The sequence below is a fragment of the Ruditapes philippinarum genome, unplaced genomic scaffold, assembly GCF_026571515.1.
Source record: "Ruditapes philippinarum isolate M1 unplaced genomic scaffold, ASM2657151v2 ctg4973_1_1_1_1, whole genome shotgun sequence".
Taxonomy (NCBI): domain Eukaryota; kingdom Metazoa; phylum Mollusca; class Bivalvia; order Venerida; family Veneridae; genus Ruditapes; species Ruditapes philippinarum.
Genome location: NW_026860927.1, coordinates 109,537 through 136,979, shown reverse-complemented (window position 1 = coordinate 136,979; position 27,443 = coordinate 109,537). Strand labels below are relative to the sequence as shown.

Below are 27,443 nucleotides of genomic sequence, written 5' to 3'. Positions count from 1 at the left end.
ACCTAGAGTCTTAAAGGGATATTCAGGCAAAATAATGACAAAAGTAATAAAATGATCTTATGTACTCAAATCACTCTAAGATGGCATTTCTAAAAGTTTGAGCATGAATTTCTGTTTTAATTCTAATAATAAAGTATATATTTTGGGTATTAAGCGTAAATATATCTATATATGTTGAACAAAATTTAGACACCAATAGAGTCACCAAATAGTTTTAAAACAAGTCAGGTGACTTGAACAAACCGTTGAAGTGACAATAACAGATAATGTGGATATTGTATGATTGAAACAAGTCTTAGTCATTCATTTGACATGTTCTTAATTGTTTACAGAGTTCACTGTGACAACTATTGTGAAATCCTAGCACTCTAACCTGACCCACGCGGGTCAAGTTAGGAAACCACTTTTTTATTCTTTATATGGAGAAACGTTTTGTTCCTTTGACTGTCTAATATATTCATTTTGAGGGCATTTACAGAATAATGAATGAAGAATTCAAAACTAAGACACGAACATTTTGCCTGTGTCTCCCTTAAATAGGAATGTTGGTCAGCTTTGGTAGTTGTGCACCTGGGGTTTCATTATGTTTTGAAGGAGATAGTGCCAATGAATTAGTAAAAATTTGCATTTTCAATATGGGTCATGTGTAGCTCAAAACGTTTTTGACCGAACGTTATGTAATTATCAGGAATGTTCGTCAGCATTTGTAGTTGTACACCTTTGTTTTTGCGTCTGTACTTATTCAGTATTAAAAGAGTAATTGTCTTTGACTTTGTAATGACCGTTCCATTGTTCCTTGAGTGCTTATGTTGGAATCAACCAACTTTATAGGAATAATGATCAACATTATTGTGAAGCTGCGCGCCTGTTGTTTTGCATTTGGTATATTTTTAAGATATATGAGAGATACTGACATAGTAAAAATTTTCAATTTTCAACTTGTTCATGCATAGCTCAAAAAGTATTTGACCTGTAGGCCGGAAAATTTTCAAGAATGTTTGTCAGCATATGAACTTATGCACCTTGCGGTCTTCTGGATTTATTCAGTATTTGTAAAATTCTTGCCCTTGACTAAGTAAAAGATTTGTTTTCTATATGTGTCAAGTGTAGCCCAAAACTACTTGACCTAGAGTCATAAGATTGACAAAACAGTGGAGTATAGGGGCACCATATTCTATGGACACATTTCTAGTTTATACATCAATAAGTAAAATTAAATGCTTAACATAAGGGTTCTTGCTATGATTTTCTCATCTATCTTAAACAGAAAAAAGAGCCGTGTCACGACGAAACCAACATTTAGCGTTTGCTGATCAGGATCCATGCTGTTTGCTATCAGTTTCTCGGCTTGTTATAGGGTATGTAAGCGAACAGCATGGATCCTGATCAGACTGCGCAGATGCGAAAGCTGGTCTGGATCTATGCTGGTCGCAAACCCATTATGTTGGTTTTGTCGTGACGCGGCTCAAATATCTATTACTTATTTTGTTACGCCGCTTTTGTAATTTACTCATGAGAGTAATGCTTAAATCTATTCATATCATATCTAATGAAATCTTTGTTTGTAATTCAACAGTTAGACATATAAAATGGAAGGCGCTGAATTTAAATAATTTTAAAAGTAAGGTTGTAACTTGTACTTATTTGTCATACCAATTTTATTTTTTTATCTATTCTGTGTTTCTGTTAAAATATAGTTTCTTTGATACCGTACATGTAACAGATAAACACAATTCATAAGGAATATGATAATTTGCTTCAGTCTTTTAAATGAATTACTAGTCAAAACGTACCCCATCCACTATTTTCAAAAGAATAAAAATCTTGAGAAAGAGTGATCCCTCGATTTTACCGATTATATGAAATGGCGATATTTACGTACTGGTAACATGGGTTGATTTTCAAAATGATACCTTAAGAGGTATCTTGTAAGATCTAATAATCTATCAAAATGTTTTACCAATTTGATAAGCATGACTGAGGTGTAAGGTCACATTCAAATTTAAACAGAATGCAAAGAAACTTTCCATTAATTGTGTCGCCTCTACGAACAAGTGGCGACTTATAGGGATATATTTTTTGTAACCCATCTCTCTGTCTATCCATCTTTCTGTCTTTCTATCTGTCCGCTAATGCAATTTCAATGAAACCTTAGAGGTTTGATCTGTAGCTCAAGTCCTATCGCATATTGCACGGGTTTTTTGGTTGATTTTTGGCAAATGAATAAAAAAGTGGTTTGTGTGTGTTACCAGATAAACAAAAGCTAGCTCGGACTGCTTCTCTAAAACCACTGGTGTAATTCAATCCAAACTTTACAGGAATGATCCATATCAAGTGAAGGTATGCATATCATCGGTTTATAATAATACAATGGATTTCGTCAAAGTTATTGCTCTAAGATTATTTTAACGCCCCCACCCCCTTGAAGAAGAAGGGGAATATTCTTTTGGTAATGTCGGTCGGTCTGTCGGTCGAGAGACCACATTGTTTCCGCTCATTATCTTAAAAACTATTTATCCAAAGATTTTAATATTTCACTTAGTGATTAATCATAACTAGTAGATGAGCCTTATTAATTTTGGGGTCACTAGGTCAAAGGTCAAGGTCATAGGAGTCTTAAAAGTAAAAGTGGTTTCCGCTCATTATCTTGGAAACTGTTTATCATAAAGTCACCAATTGGTCATAACAAGTAGATGACCCCTATTGATTTTGTTATTACTAGGTCAATGTCACAATGACCTTAATTGTTAGAATGGTTTCTGCTGATTATCTTAAAAAACTATTTATCACAAAGTCTTTATCTTTCACATAGTGATTGGTCACAACTAGTTTATAATCCGTATCGAATTTGAGGTCACTATGTCAATGGCCAAGGTCACAGGGGCCTTAAATGTCAGAATGGTATAAGCTGATCATAAAATGTATTCATCACAAGTCTTCATATTTCATATAGTGATTTGTCATTACAAGTAATTGACCCCTATTAATGTTGGGGTCATTAGGTCAAAGGTCAAGGTCACTTCTTTTGGTCACTTTATTGGCAAAATTGATTCAGCTCATTATCTTGGAAACAATTTATCACAAAGTCTTCATATTTTACTGTTTACATTGATTTTTGTCACAGTTTTGCCCTTTTCGTGATTTTAATTTTGAAATTTGTCGGATTACTCCTGTTATAGCTCTGTTGAAATTTCAATGAAAAGGATTGATCGATAGCTCAGATTATGTTGCTTATTATACATGTTTGTAGGTTAAATGACTTTTTGTCCGAGGAAAAGCTATCATAGAATCACTGATGGCACTTGTCTATATATTAGACACTGCATGTTAAACTTAATATGCAGTCATTTAAAAGTTTGATATTTGTATCTACATGCCTCATCTGCTCTGTTTACCTTTAGTTTCATGAACCATGAGACATGCATAGTACCCAGACAAAACAACATTTCTGACCAAACAGACATGTGGAATTATACAAAAGATAAGACTTTGAACTTTAAGTGTCCTTGACCGTCAAATGATTGAATGTTTAATTTTTTTCTTTTTATTAATTCATGGAACGGATTCGTGCTTAGAAAATACCAGTGTGACTCAACTGACTTGTTAAATTAAAAAAAAATGGAAACCTTACTTTTTTTGTTTTTACTTTTTTTGCTTTAGAGAAGGTAACAAAGCGAGCATTGTCCCCTTCAGGCGGTGGCTCTTGTTCATTGTTAATACAAATGAGACAAGTATTTCATTTACGGCTGGACCCTCGTTCGTAATACCCCACCCACTTTTTATGGATTTAGATCAATACAATACATTTACACATATATGCCATAGTTCACTTATACTGAAAAATGTATTGAACGAAATCATGAATGTTTTTCAGTATAAACAAAATTAACTTATAAATAAGACACACAGACAAAAGACACCAAGTTTTCTGCATATTTTTTTACACAGAGAAAAGACACCAAGTTGTCTGCATATGTTTTTTTCTTTCGGTAAAACTAGACGACAAAAACTACAAAAATTGCAAAAAAGTTTAATTTATACAGACCAGTTAAATATGCAAGTAAAATATGATGTTATTGTTTGTGTTCTTCAGTGTCCATGAAGCCAGAGAATTTAAGAATAACGAATGTTACAAGTCGAAGCTTTCTCATAACTTGGGATAAACCTATAAAAACGTACAGTGCTGAGAATTACGGCTATGTCCTGCAAGTTAAGGATAATAAACACGCTTGCAAGGAAGAAGTTCTATACAAATGTTCAGACTGTGAAGGAAGTTTTCAGGTAAAGATTAAAATGAACAAAATATATACATGTATTTTAGACTGGAATCAGTCCTGATTAGAATTTGTGTTTTAAGTGTCCTTTTCAAAGAATATCTCATCAACCATTAATAGATCTTTTTTTGTTACTTCAAATACGTATTTAAGATGATTAAAGACAGTCACTTTTAATAATTTTAGCATGGATTTTGACGCGAAAATGGCTATTCTATTTGATCTTAAAAATATCCTGGTACAACATCAATCTTAAAAACAACTTGAAAGCTAATACATGCTTTATGGAACATAACTTGAGATCATTTTACAAGGCTCATTATCGTGACATGTCTTTTGACCAAATTATAGTATTTTTGTGAAAGCTTTTCTTTCATCAAGACAAATGAAGGCATTTACTTGAAAAATAAAACATGTCTTTGTGATACTTGCGGACACTTGCAAAAACCCATAAATCTTGACATATATATGGAGAAAATTCATGTTTTAGGTTTTGTGTGGAACATCAATATTTAAAACAACTTCAAAGGTTTTAACTTGAAATTTGTATATGTCTTTGGAATTGAAACGAAGTGCACGTTCAATGGTCCAGTCCTCAGACAGAATTTTGGCTGTAATAAAGCGTTTAGAAATAAGACATTTTGGCATATACCATTGGCTTGTAGTCATCTTCTAAATAAAAGAAGCATTGTCATGATACATAGTAGAGCTTGTAATTACAGAAGCAGATTTCAGTTGCTTTCTTTTTATCATCTTCTAGTATTTACCAGTGCCTTCATGATAGCCTTCTTGAGCACAAAGTGTTTAGAGGTAAACTTTGTGATCAATCTTGTTTGTCATCGTATTTAGTCAGTTTTTGTAGTCAGTTCTGCTTTTCAATCCAAAATTTCTTTCAACATCATCTCCTTCTGAACCAGTAATAAACTGGGACCAAATTTCACAGAAATGATTGGTCGTCTTTAGAAGACCGGTACAAAAATAATAAAAATCATGTCCCTGAAGTCAAAAATTGTTGCACAATTTTGGTCACATAGTAAACATATCTATATATTAAAAGGACATTATATTATGCTCATCCAAGAGGAAAAAGTTAGAGCGCAGGTAAATTGAAATAACTTTACCGGTGGAATCAGTAGCCCTTGACCTATATAAATATATATGAGTATCCGTCACAAATTGTCAGTTTTGTCCATTTTTTTAGGACAGTCTTTTTAAATTTTAGGCAGTTGTTATATTTCATACTTAACAATTGAAAACGAAAATTATCTTTCAATCGCTATAAAAAAGTCAATCCTTTTAAATATATACCTAATTTACCTAAAATTGACAGTAAAAACATGATCATAATTTCACTTAAGAGAAAACGTGTCCTAAGAACCTTCTCTTGAAAAAGTGCAATGTTTACTTGTATCGTCAAGGTTTTTATAGAATAATTTTAACTCATTTTTGTCAACACTTGGGACAAAACCTATCAGAAGACTAGACTACTCTTGATCTGTAAATTAGCAGGTACTTTATGGTTATATGTCTAGATTAGAGAATTTTGCTGATGTTTGTTAAGTAAACTAGACAGACCTTTACCTTCACTAAATGACTTTGACGGTCAAATTCTTTTTTGACAACCAATCTTCAGAGACTTTTTTAGAGTTATGACCCTTGAAAGTTGCCCAAGTTAGACATGGCATTCTCCACAAATTGTTTCTTGTTATCGTATTACATTGGCAAAATAGGCATTTTTATGTCAATATGCAAGGTAGTCTAGATATTTGGATTATAATGTTTTTTAATGTGCCCTGTCAAGCGTTATAAAATAAATTCAAACCAAATTCAGCTTCAAAAACTTCGTCACATTTAAAATGCCTGTTATTTTTGAGTTTCTGTACTAAATTAGTTTGGTGAAAGTGTTAAAGTGAAACCATATTTTTGGTGTAAGATTTTGAACACTTGGTTATCAAAATTTAAAACGGGATCTGACAACTCTCATTAAATTTGTGTCCTATGTAATAAATAACTACATCCTTTTTGCACAATGCAAGCCATTTCAGACATTGAGCTTATTATATTGTATAATAGACAAGTCTGGCAAACTGTCGCTCCACCTCATAATTGTGGTGTACGGAAAATAGAGCGTACAGGATTTCCGATAGTGGAAGGCCGATTTAAACGGGTTATTGTAAATATTGTTTATGTATTTGGCTTGTAATGTATTACAATTCCACACCGTACAATCAAATGGGCAGACAGCTGTTCCAGCGTCCACAGCTGTACCAGTATATACATCTCGGCGCGGGGAATACAATTGACGTACGGTAAGTATTCATCTATTTTTAACATATCCCAACTGTATTCGAGTAAATCAATGTTATGGATTCATAGTCAACATCCAAAGGAGCATGCTAACAAATTTCTGGTCCTTGTGCAAGCTTTACTTCACATGAATTTTGACTGAAAATAACCACACTATCCGATGAGATGCGGTATTTTTAGTTTGAAGTCACAAAAACTTATATTTTCTCATGATAATTAATCCTTTTTTCATACGATTTCGTAAAAGTCAACATTTCGTCATTAAACATTCCAAACCATACCTTCAAAAAAGCTTTTCTGTTAAAGTTATAAGGTATTTAAGTTTGTGTGTCATCAAAATTTTAGTAACGTTATCAGCTGTTCGCCTCTTTTTAATGATAACATCGACAGCAATTCATCGGCAAGAACGAATAACGCTGAAAGCTGTTCAAAGAAACAATTACATGTATTTACAACAGCGCGTTTGTCCTACAGTAACTAGGAAAGAGTAAAACTTGTTTGTCAATTTAGAATATTACTTTATTCATGATACTTTCTAATTATATTATTTTTATTATTACTTTCTATTATTTGTTATATCTTAGGTTAGAGACCTTGATCTCCATTTACCGCACTGTATTTCAATATAAAAAGGTAGCAAAACCTTTTAAAAGGGACTCCACTAAGGTTTTTTTGACATGACGGGACTGGAAATAATTTTTTGAGATTATTTCTCCATTTGATGTAGATCTATACTAATAACTTATATGCAAGATTTCCGATCATTAGCTTGCTCCGTATTTCCAGAATATTATAAAAGTGAAAAAATGACCCAAAATTGAAAAGAGTTTAAACGCTTTTTGCTCAAATCGGACTGAGAATAGCACAAACATATGATTTTCAATGTATTTCTCCTATATTTCTTGGTTATATTTTATTAATATTTATGTTTTAGTGCTCATGTTTTTTTTATGTGAAAAAATAAAATTTCATGTTTTTAGGCTTATAAACCTCATTGGAGTTCCTGTAATAGGTTTATGAAATGTTTAAGTCAAAAGGCAAAGGCAAATTTAATGCTTAATATGAATATTCAGTCTTGTAAATGAAGGCATCCATCAATTGTTATTATAAACAATTCATATAATGGACAAGTCCTATGCAGTGAATGGCTGTGTAACCCGAGATATGAAAGTGCATGGAAAAACATGTTGTTATTTATCCTTGAAATCTGTTTTAATGTATAGTGCAATAGAAATCTCGGGTTACACATCCATTTACTACATGGGACATGTCTACTATATGCCATTATTTATAATAACACTTGATGGATTTAGTTATAATACAGAGTATTCGTATTAAGCGTTAAATTTGCCTTCACTTTCTTTGAGTTTAACATTTCAGAAACATATTAATAGATCTTGCTACCTTTTTATATAATAATAATAAAAATAATATCTTTATTTAAAGAAGGTTATACATTAATAACATACAATAACAATCATATATATCTTATTTCCAATATGGCCTTCTGAAATAGAAAACAACAACAACAGGACATGCATAGGAAGAAAAATGAATGTATAATATGTAATTTTTAGAATATTACAACTCATATACTTTCTACTAACATATACGTATATTGCATCATTCGTTCGTTTGTTCATTCGTTCGTTCATTTATTAATTAATAAAGTAATTAATTAATTCATTCATTCACTCATTCATTCATATGAACAATATCAATATTGAAATACAGTGCGGTAAATGGAGATAAAGGCCTCTCAGCTAAGATACACCAAATAATAGAAAGTAATAATAAAAATAATATAATTAAAAAGTATAATGAATAAAGTAATATTTTAAATGAACAAAAAAGCTTTACTTTTTCCTGGTTACTGGAGGACAAAAGCTCTAACGATTGTTTCTTTGAACAGCTTTCAGCGTTATTCATCCTTGCCGATGAATTGCTGTCGATGTTATCATTAAAAAGAGGCGAACAGCTGATGACGTTACTAAAATTTTGATGACACTTAAACTTAAATACCTTATAACTTTAACAGAAAAGCTTTTTTGAAGGTATGGTTTGGAATATTTAATGACAAAATGTTGACGCTTACGAATCGTATGAAAAAAGGATTAATTATCATGAGAAAATATAAGTTTTTGTGACTTCAAACTAAAAATACCGCATCTCATCGGATAGTGTGGTTATTTTCAGTCAAAATTCAAGTGAAGTAAAGCTTTCACAGGGCCAGAAATTTGTTAGCATGCTTCTTTAGATGTGACTATGAATCCATAACATTGATTTACTCGAACACAGTTTGGATATGTTAAAAATAGATGAATACTTACCGTAGGTCAATTGTATTCCCCGCGCCGACATGTATATACTGGTACAGCTGTGGACGCTGGAACAGCTGTCTGCCCATTTGATTGTACGGTGTGAATTCGTTTAAATCGGCCTTCTTCTCTATCTCTGGGAAATGCTATTTGCTTGTTTTTACCGCACGAAACACTTTGAAGTGGAGCGACAGTTTATCGGGCGTGATATTTAATGTATAGTAAATCACGTAAATCTCAAATCCATACTTTACAAACTTTCTTTTACATTTTAGGTTTCTGAGCTTTCTGGATTATGCGATCAGAATAAGCAGCCAGATTTCACTTTAAGTAAAGCTCAGTTAGCAAGACAGTTGTCTTATAATGCAAGCCTTAATCCAAGCATTAACTACACAGTGACAGTTACAGCAATAACTACTGAAGGGAGAGGTCAACCTGCAACAGTGACAAATGGAACAAATGTAGAGGGTATTTTTTCCTTTATAATGAAAGATTGACCGTCTGGCTTTACACTATATCAGCAAAAAGAAATGCCTAATAGTTAGGCAGTATAATTGATAAAACTTACAGAGTGACGGAACAAGACATTTGTCATTTTTCAAATAAATATTTCCATGCATATAATGCAACGGAAATTGTCAGAAAATGCAAATTGCACATCTTAACAATATATTAAGAATTCGGTGAACTGTAGTGCGAAAGCGTTGTCTGTTCACCTGTCCATCTATTCGCTCTAATAATATGCTTCTTATGTGGCTACTGGAACAGTAGGTAACTGTACTTTTACGTTGATGTCATTCATTCCATAAGTTTTTATGACGCTCTTTGTTATGTGGTTAAAACACTTATGACGAGAACTGTGAAGTAGTCACAAATCTCGTTAGAACGTACACTATCCGTAGACAATTGGTTTTGGCAGTATTACTTTTGAAGTTTTTCAAAAATATTATTCATATTTGGCATAACATTGTAAGTGTGTAGTATCAAAAAAGTTAGTTTCGATATAAGCTACAATGACCTCGTAATTTTGAGAGTTATGCCCTTTTTTTAGCACATTTCATGTAAAATCAATAGTTTCCGCTATATAACATTTGGAAGATTTTAGTGATTGTGTTCATATGTAGCATGAATGCATGTTATATCAACGCACAGGTTAAATTCAATTTTGGCTGCAGATAGCTTATCATTACTAGAGTTATGCCTTTTAATAGCTTTTTTTAAGAGACATTATTGGTTTTCAATAAGTCTGTTTATATTTGGCATGTAAGTATGTCTAATCAAAACACAACTTATAAAATAAAAATGATGTTCGACTTTTAGCGCGTCCGTAGCCGATCGCGAGTTGTTAAGGTCGCTGACTTCAGACCACTTGTCCTCATCGCAGTGAATTCGAATACCGCAAGGGACTTAAGATTCTTTCGAGTAAGCCTTTTCGTGCACGAATGGATACGAGAGGTCTTCCTCCACCCATAAAGCTTGAGAGCTCCATATTACCTTTTCAATGTAAACCCAAACAAAGTTTTCGATTCTCATTACAAACAATTTTATGTTTGACACTTCTTTGAAATTACTGGTTTTCATAAAATATCCGTTTGATTTTCACTGCAATCAAACTAATATCCAAGACATGTTTTAGTCATTTATAGAATCGTCTATTGTTAATGTGCTAGTTGTTTGATTTCAATGGCAACATCCTAAAATTATCTACATTTTTTGTAATATTTCTTAATGGTTTATATTGGTTAGGTAATTCATTACCATTATCAAACCAGCAAATTAAGTATTTGCTTAAACCACATAGCCGGGTAAATGCGTCTAAGGATACCTTTTGCGGTGATTTTTCAAACTCCACCAGGCCTTCAGCAAGAAATTTTTCACTCAATGCTCAGTTCTTGTTGTTGTTTCCAGGAACATATTTGAGGGTATGTCTATAAGCTTTAAGCTTAATACACAATCGAACGAAATAAATTTGTATAAAGGAAGTATAAAAAATTTATATTGTTATGCATATTTTTTTTGTTTGCTGAACATACTGTACAAATAAATGTATAATTCGTTTATTCATTTAAACAGCTCCTCAGACTCCATACAATGTTAAAGTTGAAGGCATGACTGCAACAACATTTGACATAAAATGGAGTATAAATGGACCAAGACCGGGACAAACACTCTATGTTATGATACTTACAGCAGATACGCCGGCAAAGTCAAAGAACTTTTCTGTCAGTGGTAAATTATTTGTATTCCTTTATATTCTATTTCATTTGTAGGCATACAAGTTACATTATGTCGATCTAAGTCTCAATTGTAAGTGAACAGGTTAATGTGAAAATAACTGCATTTTGCCATAATTATTTTCAATTTACACTCTTCTTTACATAATTATATAATCATTAACTCATATGACCCACGGAAAATTCTAAAACAAAAGTCGACTTGATAATGAATACATATCGGTAATGTCCATTTCATAAAAAGAATTGGGCTGTCATCTTATATGTTATGCAGTATTTACATTTTATCCATATCATTTTCAGTACCAATCATTGGTCATTAAGACAGATAATATTTTGAAAAATCTAGCTAATTCAGCTCAACAGTTAAAATGTGCATAATGTCACATTTACAAACATTTTTCCCATACACTGTATTCGTATTTTGTATGTCTTGTCATAAACATTTAAGTAATGTTCAGGTTTCGCTTTGAGAGAATACAAAGCATTTGGATTACAAGAGTACTGGAATTACAGTGTCGTTGTGATGGCTAAAACATCAGTTGGTAGCAGTATATCAGCAGTGACAAATAAGTACAGGACTTCACCTGCAGGTAATCCTTGAACACAGGGCTGATTTCAAATTGGTTTTCATTTCATCTTAGAGTGTAAGAATTACGTGTGTTGATCAATATGTCATGCAAAATGATCATTTAATTTTTCAGAAAAACAAATATTTTGCAAATTTTTACAATAATTTCCTCCAAACGAAATACAAAGTTTCGGACGTTTAATCCAAGGTAAATCTTTTAGAAACCGAATAATCCGGCCAACCCATGTGCATTTCTTATCTTTAGTGGTGACCTGCAAGATTAAATCTTAGGCTCAGTAAGGTAAAAGGAAAAAGTCATAGGGTGCCTAGGGTGCGAATATGGAAAGTCACAAATTGCTCTCGAAAATAAATTCCATTACAGTGTGTGTGAAGGAACCTTGTCTTGCAGAAAATACATGCCTATCATACCAGTCTTAGGACGAAATTTATTGAAGTGTTTTTAGTCCCCTACCGTTTTACTGGAGGGGACTTTAGGTTTACCCTCCGTCCGTCTGTCCGTCCGTCCGTCTGTCAGTCCGTCCGTCCGTCCACAAAACTGGATCCCGCGATTACTCAAAAAATACTGGAAATATTTTTATGAAACTTGATATATAAAAAGATGGCAGTATGGAGAATATGCTCGTCTTTTTCTTTTTTTCCTGTGTTGAAAATTCTTGTTGCTATGGGAACAAATAGACTGAAAATATGGCAAATTTTACACATAAATTGGATAAAGTGATAACGCAAAAAGTACTAGAAATATTCTTATGAAACTTGAAGTATGGGTAGATTGCACTCTGGCAAATGAGCACGTCTTTTCTTTTTCCTAAGTTGAAAATTCTGTTGCCATGGCAACAAATAGACTGAAAACATGGCAAATTTTACACATAAACTGGATCCAGTGATAACGCAAAAAGTACTGGAAATATTTTAATGAAACGTGATATATAGATAGATGGATGGCAGTATAGAGATTAAGCATGTCTTTTTCTTTTCTTCCTATCTTGAAAATTCTGGTTGCTATGGCAACAAAAGACTGAAAATATGGCAAATTTTACACATAAACTGGATCCAGTGATAACGCAAAATGTACTGGAAATATTTTTATGAAACTTTTATAGATAGATGGCAGTATAGGAATTATGCACGTCTTTAGGTTTCTTCCTACGTTAAAATTCTGGTTGCTATGGCAACAAATAGACTGAAAATATGGCAAATTTTCCACATAAACTGGATCCAGTTTTAAAGCAAAAAAGTACTGGAAATATTTTTTATGAAACTTGATATATAGATAGATGGCAGTATAGAGATTATGCACGTCTTTTTCTTTTCTTCCTATATGGAAAATTCTGGTTGCTAGGGCAACAAAAACACTGAAAATATGGCAAATTTTACACATAAACTGGATCCAGTGATAACGCAATAAGTACTAGAAATATTTTTATGAAATTTTATATATAGATAGATGGCAGTATAGGAATAATGTACGTCTTTACGTTTCTTCCTACGTTGAAATTCTGCTTGCTATGGCAACAAATAGACTGAAAATATGGCAAACTTTTCACATAAACTGGATCCAGTGATAACGCAAAAAAGTACTGGAAATATTTTTATGAAACTTGATATATAGATAGATGGCAGTATAGAGATTATGCACGTCTTTCTCTTTTCTTCCTATGTTGAAAATTCTGGTTGCTATGGCAAAAAATAGACTGACAATATGACAAATTTTACACATAAACTGGATCCAGTGATAACGCAAACAGTACTGGAAATATTTTTTGAAACTTAATATATATGAGTAGATTTCAGTCTGAAGATTATGCACGTTTTTCGTTTCTTCCTATGTTGAAAATTCTGGTTGCTATGGCAACAAATAGACTGAAAACATGGCAAATTTTACACATAAACTAGATCCATTGATAATGCAAAAAATCCTGGAAATATTTTTATGAAACTTGAATTGTATGTAGATGGCAGTCGGACAGTTATGCACGTATTTTTTTTCTTCCTATGTTGAAAATTCTGGTTGCTATGGCAACAAATAGACTGAATATATGACAAACTTTACACATAAAATGAATCCAGTAATACTCAAAAAGTACTGGAAATATTTTTGTGAAATGTGACATATGTATAGATGGCAGTTTGGAAATTATGCATGTCTTATCCTTTTCTTTCTATTTGAAAAAATGGTTGCCATGGCAACAAATAGGCTTTACCCTTTCCCTCATGAGCATATTGTGAAAAATGGTCATTTTTACTGAAAAGCCTCCTGTTACAAGTTCAAACTGCTATGAAACTATGAAAAATGCTTTAATACTTATCAAACTTGGCACAAGCGTTAACTGGACTATTGCCTTTGTAGGCACATGCTCAGTTTTAAATTTTTTACAATGGCAACGAGGGGACATCTCAAAATTGCAATAAATCACTATTTTGCCTTGATTTTTTTCATCAAAATTTATTTCAAAGTGCTTTAACTTTTCAGTTTTCAGTGTTTGTTACACGTTACCTTATGATCGACCTGGGTCAATTTAAGCCTCTCACAAGTCCAAAATTTTCTTGGCGGTGAGGGGGACTACCGCCCCCTTCAACCCTAAATGTATCTTTTGGATGTGGGGCGGCCTTGAAAAGTGCTCACTTTTTTAAGCAACATTTCTCAAACGAAAACATGTGTTTGGGGCCCAAATAGAACTTTTTTTACTATTTGAGGCCTAAAAGAGGGGGGGGGGGGGTCGAAAGTGCGTTGTTCCGCGTATATGTGAGGTAAAGGGCTAAAACATAGCAAATATAACAATATTTGTGATGAGTCAAAAGGAGCTGAACTTTTTTATGAAATTGCATCTTTATTTCAAGAGTCATCTCTTCTTTAAGAATTTTGCTAATTAAAATTTTGTTTTTGGTAACAGGGATGTTTCAGATATTAACTTTAGAGTGTCCTTCAGTCCGTCTGTCTGTCTGTCTTTTCATACATACTGTTTCCTGTGATCACTTTTAAGGAGTTTTTCCAACAAATTTACTTAAAATAGAGAGAAAAATTGAAACATTAAAGAATGGCCAATGGCCCTTCAGAATGTTGCTGGGGTTCTAACCGGTACGGGACGTATGGATTGCTTGCAATACTATGATACTTGCTTGTTTTCATTTATGTCTACAATACTTGGATGTAACAGAACGACCTGTAAAAACGGGAATTTAGACAAAAGTTCCATTGGTTATCCATTAGTATTTAAGCATATAACGTACTGGTCGTTATTCCCCTAACCTTCGAGTGATTCTTCAGAAAAGTATGAGTGGACCTTTTTAATATCCCTGCGATATTTTTTTGTCAAAGTCTGGCATCTTTGTCAATGATAAGCCTGACTTTACAAATATTTCTGACAGTAACTATGGCATGTTTTCTACCAGACTTTAAGGCATCTTTGACTCGTGCTCATTTTTAAATTTATAAATCCACCTTGAAATAAGTCAGTGTTGTCATAAATATTAAAAGTATCATTATATTAAACATTTATAGCATATTTTCTCAGCTTTGCTCGATCTTTTATGTATGCCCTTATTTCAAAACCTTTCAACTGAACGCTTACCAACCATTTTACATAAAGTAACTCGTGTAAGGTTTATATTTTAACATATGATTAAAATTTTTAATCGGTTAACTACACACATGATTTTGTTTCTTTTAAAAACAGATGCAGATGAGAAAATACGATTATTGGAATCCTTATATCCGAATTAACTTTTACACGCCTATGGCCTAAAGAAAAAAATAATGTGTTTGCCATCTACATGTATAATTTGCGTACAAGGTGTTATCAGACAATTTTCAAAATGAATAAATGAAGATTTCATTCTGGTCATATGATAAAATCATATTGACCAGATATTTAGACTTGAATATCGATCTCATCACATACAAAACTTTATGATATAACTTTATCTTTATGTTTATGTGACGACTCTTGGCATAGCCATTACCTGTAAACAGAAGTCAAACCTAAATATGCATTGTCATATCATTCTATGTTCCTAATTATAACATAAAGAGGACTTTTGTGTTTGATTTTCAGCCCCTGGCAAAGTTTCCGAATTTTCTGTAGAACCTCATCCTGATGAAGACTTTACGAAAATGAAGATATCATGGGAAATGCCGACTATATTGGAGAGAAATGGGGTCATCAAAAGCTATCGTTTCGAAAACTTTGAACCAGGGGTATGTGTTTGCATAATTAAAGAAGTTTTTACGGTCTTTCAACATTGTATGCCCTATATTCAATTTAGTATGTGTGAAAAGTCCTTTGTGTACAATTTTCGTTGTATTATTCAAAACGCACGTTGTAATTTTACGAATAAAATAAATTTAATTCACACGTTATGAAATATAACCAACAAATTGTCAGCGTTTGAACCAAATTGTACTCCATCTAGCTTCATTTCCATTTTTGCAGGGTAAAAATATAATAGAGTCCTTAAAGAACTTTTTCAAAGCTCATTATACATTTTGAGAACACTTTTGATTCTGTTGAATTCGTACACAGCTGAAAAACCCTTATCAGACTCGGCTTGTGCCTCGTCCTATATATATATATTACAACCGTGCGTGTACAATTACAATATAATTCCGTGTTGAATTTAACAACGTATTTTAATTTCACAGTGTTGTGACATGACTATCGGCTATTCAGTTTTCGTTTTAAATGTTCAAAATGATGTTGTTAAATGTTTTTATTTTTGTTATAAGCTTCTGATTAAGTGAACACCAATCTGCTTATAAGTAACGATTATGAAATTAAAAAATTGATTCCATATATTTGTTAACGTTATTCTTCTTTAAATCCTGTGTATTAAATAGGGACTTATTTTAAACTTTATAGAATGTTTTGATGCCACGATAATCGGCAACTTTTTGCATTTTCTTTTTTTACTGCCATGTCTTTAAACATTTCTAGATATCCCCATTAAGTGTCTTTACTTTCTTTAAGAATGTGACAGCGACAACAAATTTTCAACAGAAAAGCCCAGGTTACACTTACACAAAAACGGTATATGTAGTGCCAGAAGAACAATACACATTTAGGGTAAATAAAATTTTAAAATACCAATGCTTTAAGAAATAAATTTAAAAACCGAAAGCGCAAGTAAATATAATATGCAAGTACTTTAAATTAAATGAAAAAGTATTTTCTGGCTAAACGCCTCACACCTGTGAACGACAGAAAATATTTCTGTGTACATTGTTATGCACCAGGTTGACCGTTCGTCTTATATGTTGACATTTCGTATCCACTCTATTTTTGGAACCGATGGAAAGACATCGAAATTTCTTAGAAGAAAACGTTTAACTTTTATGAGTGAGCAGGTTTTGAATTCCTCGTGTCAAGGTCACATTCATTACACGTCAATTTAAAATCTTTTGTAAATTGTCCTAGTAATAATATGTTGTAGAGGAGTTTTGGGCGTATTCAAATAAAAATCGGTCCAACCAAGAAGTAACATAGACTACATAGACCATTATTTGAAAACATATTAAAGTCGTAATGTGTCAATCTACAATGCTCAAAGCTTAGCTGATTGGCACACTGTGGACTTTATAATTTAATGTTGATGCTTGTTTGTTTGTTTATTTTACGCCTATTCCCAACAGTATTTTAGTCATATAGGCGGGTAGTTTGCTAACCATCGTTCCTGGAGAGTTACACCAGTACTAGACTACCTTCCTCCGTGCTAAACTACCAAAGCATCTCCCGGGGATCGAACCCATTCAAGACTTGTAACTTCAACGACATCGACTTCAACATGACTGCTGCTTAAAGCAAAAATATACAGAATATTGTTTTAAATATAGATTTTAAGGGAAAGGAGTAACGGGTGGATAACTTCAATGATAGGAATTGCCATGCACATAGAGTCACATATGCCCCCCACCATGGTGGTTTTGTATCATAAGGAATAACTAATTCACGCATATAATATGTTGCAGCAAGGTTTAAAGAATGGGTTTTTTCCCTTATGTAAAACTTATTTATGACTACTGAAACACGCTTGAATTCGGGCATAGGTATCCTTATGTTTTTGTTTAAAATATGTCTAGACATGTTATTAGTATAAATATTATATTATTGCTATTAACGCAATATACTTTGTCAGATTATTGTACTGCTTCCAAAAAAAATGTCAAATTCTTTAAAAGGTATAAAAAAAATACTAATTTATTGATATAAGCTAAATCTTCACATAAAAACTTCCGTGGATAAGTCCCTTGACATCGAACATATTGCCCCTCTCCGCCCAGGGTGTGAACCCGCTCGTACTTTAAGGAATGTACAGAGGGAAAGCAAGTTTTTACTTAATGTACGTAAGACTAAAACACTTTACAATTCAAACTTACATTTACATGAAATAAATAATTGTTTAAACATTTCCAATAAAGATATTTGTTCTGTCAAACAAAATATTGCGTCAAAGAAAGTATTACTGATATCAGAGCAATATTGTTTCGTATTACATCGTAGAATATGTTCTTCATATCAATGAAATATTAATTTAAACTAATTCAATATGATGCCAAATGCTTTTTGTTTGTTATAAAGAGATTTTAGAAAATGATATTATTATATCAAATTATAGACAGTAAAAGACAAAGGGATTAATCCTTAAGTTACGTTTGTAATGCTGAACGCACATTTGTGTAAATTTAAGTTATACAAAAGTATCTCAGATATTTATTTTGTAGGTGTATGCAATAAATGAACAAAACATGAAAGGCGAACACATTACTGTTACAAAAATGGCTCCTCCAGGAGGTTTGAAACTTAGATATTTTTTGTGCTTCCACTTTAGGGGATGGGGGGCATTTACATTTACTCTTGTCCGTCCGTCCATCCGTCCTTACGTCCGTCCTTTTAATTTTGTGTTGCACGTAGCTCAAAAGTATTTGACCTAGAGTCATGAAACTTTTCAGGAATTGTGATCAGCATGTGTAGTTGTGAAGCTGGGTATTTTCGTGTGAATATATTTAGTATTTTTAGAGTAATTGCCCTTGACTAAGTAAAAATCAGCAATTTTCAACTTGTGTCGCACGTAACTCAAAATGTAATTGACCAATAGTCATGAAACCTTACAAGAATGTTGCTCAGCATGCATGTGAAATTGTGCATTTGGGTATTTCCGTGTTGATATATTTTGTATTTTTGTAGTTATTGCATTTGACTTAGTAAAAGTAAAAAATTTCAAATTTCAACTTGTGCCGCACGTAACTCAAAACGTATTTGACCTATAGTCATGAAACTTTACAGGAATTGTTCTCAGCATGTGAAATTGTGCACCTGAGTGTTTTCATGTGGCTATATTTTGTATTTTTTAAATTATTGCCCTTGACTTTACAATTTTCAACTTGTGTCGCACGTAACTCAAAAAATATTTGACCTACAGGCAAAACACTTTACATGAATGTTGATCAGCATGTGAAATTTTGCACCTTGCGTTTCGCTTGTGAATTTATTTCTGTTTTGTCCGAGTTATTGCCCCTGACTAAATAACAATTTGCAATTTTCAACTTGTGTCGCATGTAGCTCAAAAAGTATTTGTCCTAGGGTCATGAAACTTTACAGAAGTGTTAATCAGCATGTGCATTTGGGTATATTTGTTTAGATTAATTTAGTATTTTTAGTTTCATTGTTCTGGACTTTGTAAAAATTTGCCATTTTCAACTTGTGCCACATGTAAGTCAAAAAGTATTCGACATAGGGTCATGAAACTTCACAGGAATGTTGATGAGTATGTGAAGTTTTTCTGGGGCCGGTTTTACTGTTTTATCAGAGTTATTGCCATTGCGATTTTCAATTTGTGTCTTGTGTATGAAACTTAATAGGAATGTTGGTCAACATATGGAATTCTGCACCTTGGATTTTGTTTGTGGAGTTATCTAGTATTTGTACAATTATTACTCTTGACTTATAAATCGTTTCAATATCTTCAGTTATTAATGACTTGAGTGCTTGAGTTTGAATCAATCAACTGTGCAGGAATAATGATCAACATCACTGTGAAGCTTTTCATGCACCTGATATTTTGCTTGTTGATTTTTTTCAGTTTTGTAAGAGTTAATGCCCTTGACTTAGTATAAATTTGCAATTTTCAACTTGTTCATGCTCAAAAAGTATTTAACCTGTAGGCTTGAAAGTTTACAAGAATGTTGGTCAGCATATGTACTTATGCACCTTGGTGTTCGCTTGTGGATTTATTCAGTATTTGTAAAGTTTTTGCCCTTGACTTAGTTAAGGATTTTTAGTTTTCAACTTGTGACACATGTAGCCCAAAAAATTTTGACCATGGTCATAAGATTAACAAAACTTATTTGACTAATGAAATTTTGGAATAAAAAAAAATGTTTTTTTTTTGTGAATAAAGAAATAACTGAATATAGATATATATTATTTTGTTCTTTCTTTCATAAATATTATTAATGAGGAAAACTTTTTTCAAACTTATATACATGTTAAAAGTTGTTATATTGATAAAGATACTTTATAAGGTGGTTACAGGTAATTATTTGTTGGAGTAAATATTATAAGACAACAATTGTCATTTCAGTTCCTTTAAACATCGAGGAAAGTTTATTAATAGATGTTATCGAGTTACAACGAGATAAAACTGTATCTGACAGAGAAATAACAATTACATTAGTTCGGGAGTTTTTTGAAGAATCTACAAATGGCAAAGTACAAACCACTGGACTCGTAGTATGTGTTAACAGCTGTGACCTTCAAGGTATTCTTTTCGTTTCGTAGACAAGTTATTTATATTAAAAAAAAAGCAACAATGATTATGCAAGTCATAATAATTTGCTGATTATATTAAATTTAAAAAACAAAATTCAGAAAGTAGTTTCAAAAAGTTACTCTACACCGTGGAATGTTATTTAATATATGATACTGTGTGTTTTCTTACTTCACTTCGATTGCCAGCGCCCATATCAGTAATGACCCGGTCTAAAGGGTAGTTGTTATATAACTCTCACCGAGCGGATCGGGTAATGGAAACAACCATTTATACAAGTCCTTATGATTTGTCTTAGATGTAAGCTCATTTATAATTGTATATGGTATTTTAAAGGCGTAATGACAATTACGGATGTGAATGCAATGGAAAATTGGTCAGGAGCATCAAAGAAAGGTCAGGCGTCGTATCGGGCGACAAATTCTGACTGGCTAGATAAGGCTACTATACAATATACATTGGGTAAGTTGCAATTTCAGTTAGATATTGAAACTTTAAAAAATCGCGCACTTATCATTTATTTTGATAACAAGCATATTTTATGCTATCGCAGGTACTATATCTAGATAAATGTGATTGAACGTAAAACTTATATATGCTTGAAAGTGTCCACCAGATGTGTTAAATGTAAGATGCAGGGTGTAAAGTAGTTGAACACTTGGTTCAAGGAATTTGATTTAATCCACACACAGTAATAGAGAAAAGTAAGTAATTGTGTACAAAAGCTATAATTCTTACTTAGTTTATGACATCGCAAAGTGATAGACATCGGAGAGAAAAAGTGTGTTGTCCGAGATCAAACATCGAAGGGATAGAGTCAAGAGAGAAGAAGCATGCTGTCTAAGATCAATTAGTAAACGCTTTCACAAACTTTATTGGTTTATTTCAATGTGCAGATGCATCAGAGACATTCTTGTTTCAAACAATGAAAATATGAATAGAAATCAGAAACAGAGCTTAATTGCGGTATTGTTTTTTTATGTTGGTTTGACTTTGATTGGTTTGGTTGAAGGAAGAACTAAAAGAAAGTAACAAATATTGAATACATTTAATGGTTTATTTGTAGGAAGAAATAAACGGGATGTAACAAATATTGAGTTCATTGTTGGCAGTGAGGATTGTAAAAATGTCTCACCAGATGGATTTTGTAATGGTCCACTTCAACCTGGGACAAGTTATAAGTATTGGACTAGGTTTATTACAGCCTCTACACGTCGAATATTTCAAAAGATATTTATATTATTAAGATGCTTATGAGATAATCCACCTACGAGATTTTCTCTTTAAAAAGTAGATAAATTAATGTCGTTTGGTGAAAAGTCTTGGCCATAATATCAACTTAGTATTGACAATTTGTATCCATTGCTTGTTTATTTGCAAACAGGTTTGTTGCATTTACGTGTACAAATGGAGGATGCCGTTTGAGCCGGCAGTATGGACCTTTCACAACGGCAAATGCAGGTGATTCTGTAAACATATTATTTGATGCAAAATGATGAGGCAAAACTAATTTTCAATATAAATGTTCGGTATTGCATAGCAATCAAATATTTTTTTTGATATTTCAAAGCAATGGATAGTATATGTAGTACGCCTTGTAATAGGCAACATTTCAAATAGCAAGAACTTTGGTAGAATTTGAGATAAAATCATTTAACCAGGGTACGCTATTTCCATTTCAAAACGTCAGATATGTCCTTATAACATTATCAACCGCGTCAGAATACTAAACACTATATAAGAAAATCTTCTGATATGATTTAACATTAAATGAATGATTTTCGTGTTAAAAAATACATCGAAAGAAAAGCAGTCTTATCCTAATTTAAATTTTCAAACCTAAAACTTGAATTTATTGTGCATATCTAGATTCACATTGCTCCGAGTTTTATACTACCAACTCACATGCTGTCATCGTTGGAGTTGTACTTGGCCTAATAATCATCATTCTTCTGTTATATGCTGGCTATGCAACTTACCTTATTAGAAGGTATAGAGCGAAAGGTAGGACATTAGTAAGATTTAGAAAATTGCATGATAAATGTGTAAAAAATAAAAGAAAAAATAATGCCAATTTAATTTCACTTCTCTCATTTTCGTGCACAAGTGGTAAAGTTCATTGACTTAAAATAATTTGGCCCTCAATGTTATGCAGGTAATTTCAGTTCTTTTATGCAATAAAATTACGACAATTCGAAGTTTTTACTCGGATTCCCGCTTATTGTCAAAATAATGCACAATGGGACACCTGAGGTCTTTATCCACCACTATATTGTAATTCAAAACTTAACCTTAACCAAGTTGCCTATATGATTAAGAAAACAAATTTATACTAGTTATACTGCTGTTCTACCGGGATTATCAAGTTTGGTATGTTTCATTAGGTTTCATGACATATTTGTCATCTTATAAGGCACGAATTCATTATGTAGATGTACTATGCTAACTGTGTTAATGGATACTTATTATTATGTTTACGGGTGGAAGGATTATAGTTTTTTGAAAAAGCATTTTCCATGCACATGAGATACTCATATTTCACGCTGTGATTAATGTGTGAACTGTTTATACTTTATGTTTTCCAGATGAACAAGAAATAAAATTTGGAAATAAGTAAGTAAAGTATGATAAATTATTGATTTATGTTTATCAGTTACTGTGTGTGATTTACGACAATTTTTACACATATTTGGTCATATCTCGGCAGTCAATCCCCTGGATAACTAACCAAATGTTTTGAAAAAAACCTCATACAACATGATTTTAGAATCATCGGTTCGAGTCAAATGACCATTGGACTCAATGTCCAAGATCAGTTTTACGATGACATTTCGCCTCGCCCGAAGATCGGACCAGCAACCCCATGATTACAAGTCCGATGCTCTTTACATCAATTTAAATGTAATCAATTGAAGTAAGTGGGACAGCAATGATTTATGAATAGATAATGTGTATTTATATACTTAAATCATACATGTATATCAGTCACGTGTTTAACACATAGTTTATTTTAAATACTTGATAAATTATTTCAAAAATAATAAATGTTAAAAAAGATAATAAAAATAATAAAAGGACTTGCCAAAAGCACTTTTTACATGATGCAAATCATTTGTTTTTATTTCAGAAAAGATCGTAAGAGTCAAACATATGTTAATGAAATATTCATGACCGGTTCAGCATCAAATACATCGGGAAACTTTAACGTTGATTCAGGTGTTGAGAACGTATACTCCAGACTCGATGATAATGTTAGAGAAGACAAAACAACATATGAAAGTCTTAGCCCATGATCATGATACTGATTTGTTTGGATATGACTAGCATAATCGGCTCTTTTAGCCTTTGTAAACATAATACTACGAAACTTACTACATGTGTAGATTTTTGTGCCCCCACTTTAGTGGCGGGCATTTACATTTACCCTTGTCCGTCCTTCCGTCCCTTCACATTTGTGTCGCACGTAACTATAAAAAGGATTTGACCTGAAACTTTACAGGAATGTTGATCAGCATGTGTAGTTGTGCACCTGGGTATTTTCGTCTGGATATTTTTAGCATTTTTTAGAGTTATTGCCCTTGATTTAGTAAAATTTTGCAATTTTCAACTTGTGTCGCATATGACTCAAAAAGTATTTGACCTTGAGTCATGAAACTTTACAGGAATGTTAATTAGCATGTGTAGTTGTGCACCTGGGTATTTTTGTCTGGATATTTTTAGTATTTTTAGAGTTATTGCCCTTGACTTAGTAAAATTTTGCAATTTTCAACTTGTGTCGCATGTAACTCAAAAAGGATTTGACATAGAGTCATGAAACTTTACAGGAATATTGATCAGGATGTGTAGTTGTGCACCTGAGTATTTTCGATTTCCGAGTACAAATGAATATAAATGCATAAGTATCAAAGGTCAACGGCATACAATATAAAAAATATTGACAAGTTTAATAGACATAAGTGCAGTTAATTTTTATAATTGTATTATAAAAGTTAAGACAAAAGACCCATGAAACATTAATATTTATCTGCAAATGAGTCTACAATGGGCACATTTTACATTTTTTTTTTCAAATATTGAAAAACAATAGCAATGAATCATTTTGATATTCTTATATTTCATGTAAAAATATGGAATTCAAGTTGTAAATGATTATGTAATATCAGATCATGTATCTCATGCATTACCAACCGCATCCATATATAATTCGTTTGTGGTTTGTTGTCACATATAATACTAAATACTATCAACATAATCATTAATGGCATTGTACAAACCTTCCATTATAGACCTATTCATTTTAATTAACTGCATGCATCACATTCAGGAATACTATCCAATAGTCAGAAATCATTATTTTAACGAATGTGATACGGAATGAAGGACTGGCGAAACGTCGTGGTTTTAAATATTTTGTTAAAATGTAAATTAAAACGTTATCCCAAATTCTTGATCTTCTACTTTTTTTGGCTCTCATTGATTTAACCTGAAAGGACCTTTCGCGGCGCTTCTAATTTACAAATATTAGAGGACATTTTATGAGCGTAATAGTGGTGAAATAACCTAAGACGTCTTTAATGCCCTGTCACACTAGACTGTCATTTTACTGCGTTTACACAGCGTTGTTAATTTAACAAGGTGCCATAGATCGCAATACAAAATGTGATATATTTGATGACTTGGGGATCTCACAGCGTCTTCATGGTGATGCCACGGAGTTTCTACGACATTTTAATTGACTATTTACTGCGACCAAACACTGCGCTTCTTTTGCGTTCTTTGCACTTCCACAGCGCTTTTACGGCGCTCTTGCGGCGCTCACATTGTGCTGAAATCATACGAATTTGTAAAAGCGCCGTGCACACGCAGTATAAGCGCGGTAGAGACGTACGCCGCACAATCTCTGTACAACCGCCGTGGATAAGCGCCGCGTTCATTCGACTTTCCTTTTGTGCTTTCACAGCGCTCCTGTTGCGTTGTAGGAGATGCTACAGCATGCTCAAAATGCGCGCCGTTGGTTGGCGTTCTATACAATGCCAATACGATGCTGTAGCGATGCTTCGGCGATGTTTGCGATCTTACTGCGCTCACCTCGGCGTTCTGCAATTTCTTTGAATTCCTTCCCAAAACCTCATGTGATAACAAATTGTACGACATGTAATAGATTATGGTCCAGCAATGTGAGGCTGTCGGTCTTTCTCCTGTATAAATGCTATTTAGAACAGTGAAATGATGTTTTTCCTTGTCGTTAAATAAACACATCGCGACATAAGCAGGAGACATGGCATAATGACATGACAGTCACCCCCACCTTAAGTATGTATCCCCGTACATGAATGGCAGTTTCGGGCATTTGGAAAAGCTCGTACATCATGTTAAAATTGATTCTTTTCTGTGAAGAAGCAATTAATTCAATGTGATTTCTCAATTGTTATGATAAATTGTTCATGTTGATAAACCATACATTGTAGAGTGTATACATTCATATGTTAAAAGGGAAATCAATTTATCAATATATTGAAACTTAATTGGACCACGAGTATTACTGGTAGAGGAGGAAACAAGCTTAAATATAACTGTGTATAAACTAAAATTCACTATATTACTATAATTGTAAGATATTTATGTCCCCTCTCCATTTTTCTGCATACTGTAGATATCGAATGCGCCTACTCAAATTTAAACTAATAGGGCCAAAGATTTAAGTATCAAAAACAGAACTTTTCTATTTTTAGATTCTACTGAAACTGAATATCATGTTATTTTCGACTGGTCTTCATATGATGAATGACATTAGAATTAGATTAATATATATGAATATGTCCATTGATCAAGATTATACTTCTTGATGAAACTCACTGAGTAAAAGAATTTATCCCAAACCTTGTCAGATTTATCTTGGTTAATAATATTGTTTCCTTTTAGTTGCGATTTTTACTAAGTGACATATGCTAATCAGCCCACCCATGATTAGATCGAGATAATTTCAATTCTAGCACTTTTCTTCTTATTGCAATAGACCTATTGTCTGTTTTATAATCCATGTTATACCTCGTTTATTTTATTGCCATATCAATTTAAGGTTTGACATCTGTTGTTTTTTTCGGTTGTTTTTATTTTTATCTGTTAGAAGTATGTTTATTGACATTCAGTTATATTTGATGGCACATAAAAATGTATTATATGTCTCCTATATCTCGAAGATCGTTGAAACAGAAATAAAGATTAAATAGTCTAAAACCGCGAATTAAAAATTGTTGACTTGTGTTCTTACTCTTACAAAAATTATAATCACTACTTTAGTTGTTATTTGCTGTGTTAAGTCTGAATAAAGCTTGAATTGTTTCCCATTCTTCATCCCAGCGCTGTCATATATTTTGTACCTTTAGCATCATTGTTTCTAAAACTTTGTTTATTTTGATGATTATCAATCAAACGGAAAAGCTTCAAATAATGTCTCATGATAAACCTAAATAAAACTGAGTTTGTGGTTTTCATATATTTGTTTTGTTGTCATTCCCCCGAGAAATCATCCCATTTCTGATTTGTTATGATACCTATACCCATATGGGGTTATTAATGTCCTTGCCATTAAGTTATTAACTTAACCTTATTTAATTGGACTAATAATGAATTTAGAGAATACATATATTTTGCAACCCGAAAATACTGAAAGAATATTCATAAGTAAACGTTTAGTAAGTCTTCTAAACATTTGAAATTATTTCTTATTTCATTTGAAAAATAGAATTGCATTTTAAATTACATATTTTATTGCACTGTAATTCAGGAAAATTAAATGTACAAAATTGGCCATAATTATGACATAAAACACGCGAACAACTCTAACCCTCTGCCCATTGATAATTCGGGACACCTTTTTTATTTTAAAATATTCATAATTGATAAAAGGTAGCATATCACACATAATCTGCATGCCTCCAACGGTGGCAATGAAATA

General features: G+C 32.6%; 1 protein-coding gene across 1 annotated transcript in view; it reads left to right on the top strand.

The window, feature by feature from the left end:
• LOC132713943 (titin-like) overlaps positions 1–26,981 on the top strand; it is a 32,277-nt gene extending 5,296 nt beyond the window's left edge. Inside the window, exons 7-20 of the mRNA XM_060696645.1 lie at positions 4,094–4,281; positions 9,175–9,367; positions 10,973–11,128; positions 11,595–11,726; positions 15,778–15,920; positions 16,690–16,785; positions 18,441–18,510; positions 20,300–20,476; positions 20,822–20,947; positions 21,552–21,666; positions 21,870–21,946; positions 22,355–22,489; positions 23,071–23,098; positions 23,613–26,981. Of these exons, the coding sequence (XP_060552628.1) occupies positions 4,094–4,281; positions 9,175–9,367; positions 10,973–11,128; positions 11,595–11,726; positions 15,778–15,920; positions 16,690–16,785; positions 18,441–18,510; positions 20,300–20,476; positions 20,822–20,947; positions 21,552–21,666; positions 21,870–21,946; positions 22,355–22,489; positions 23,071–23,098; positions 23,613–23,778 (1,802 nt within the window). The 3' untranslated portion in view covers positions 23,779–26,981. The remainder of the gene's footprint in view (positions 1–4,093; positions 4,282–9,174; positions 9,368–10,972; positions 11,129–11,594; positions 11,727–15,777; positions 15,921–16,689; positions 16,786–18,440; positions 18,511–20,299; positions 20,477–20,821; positions 20,948–21,551; positions 21,667–21,869; positions 21,947–22,354; positions 22,490–23,070; positions 23,099–23,612) is intronic.
• The last annotated feature ends 462 nt before the right edge of the window (positions 26,982–27,443 follow it).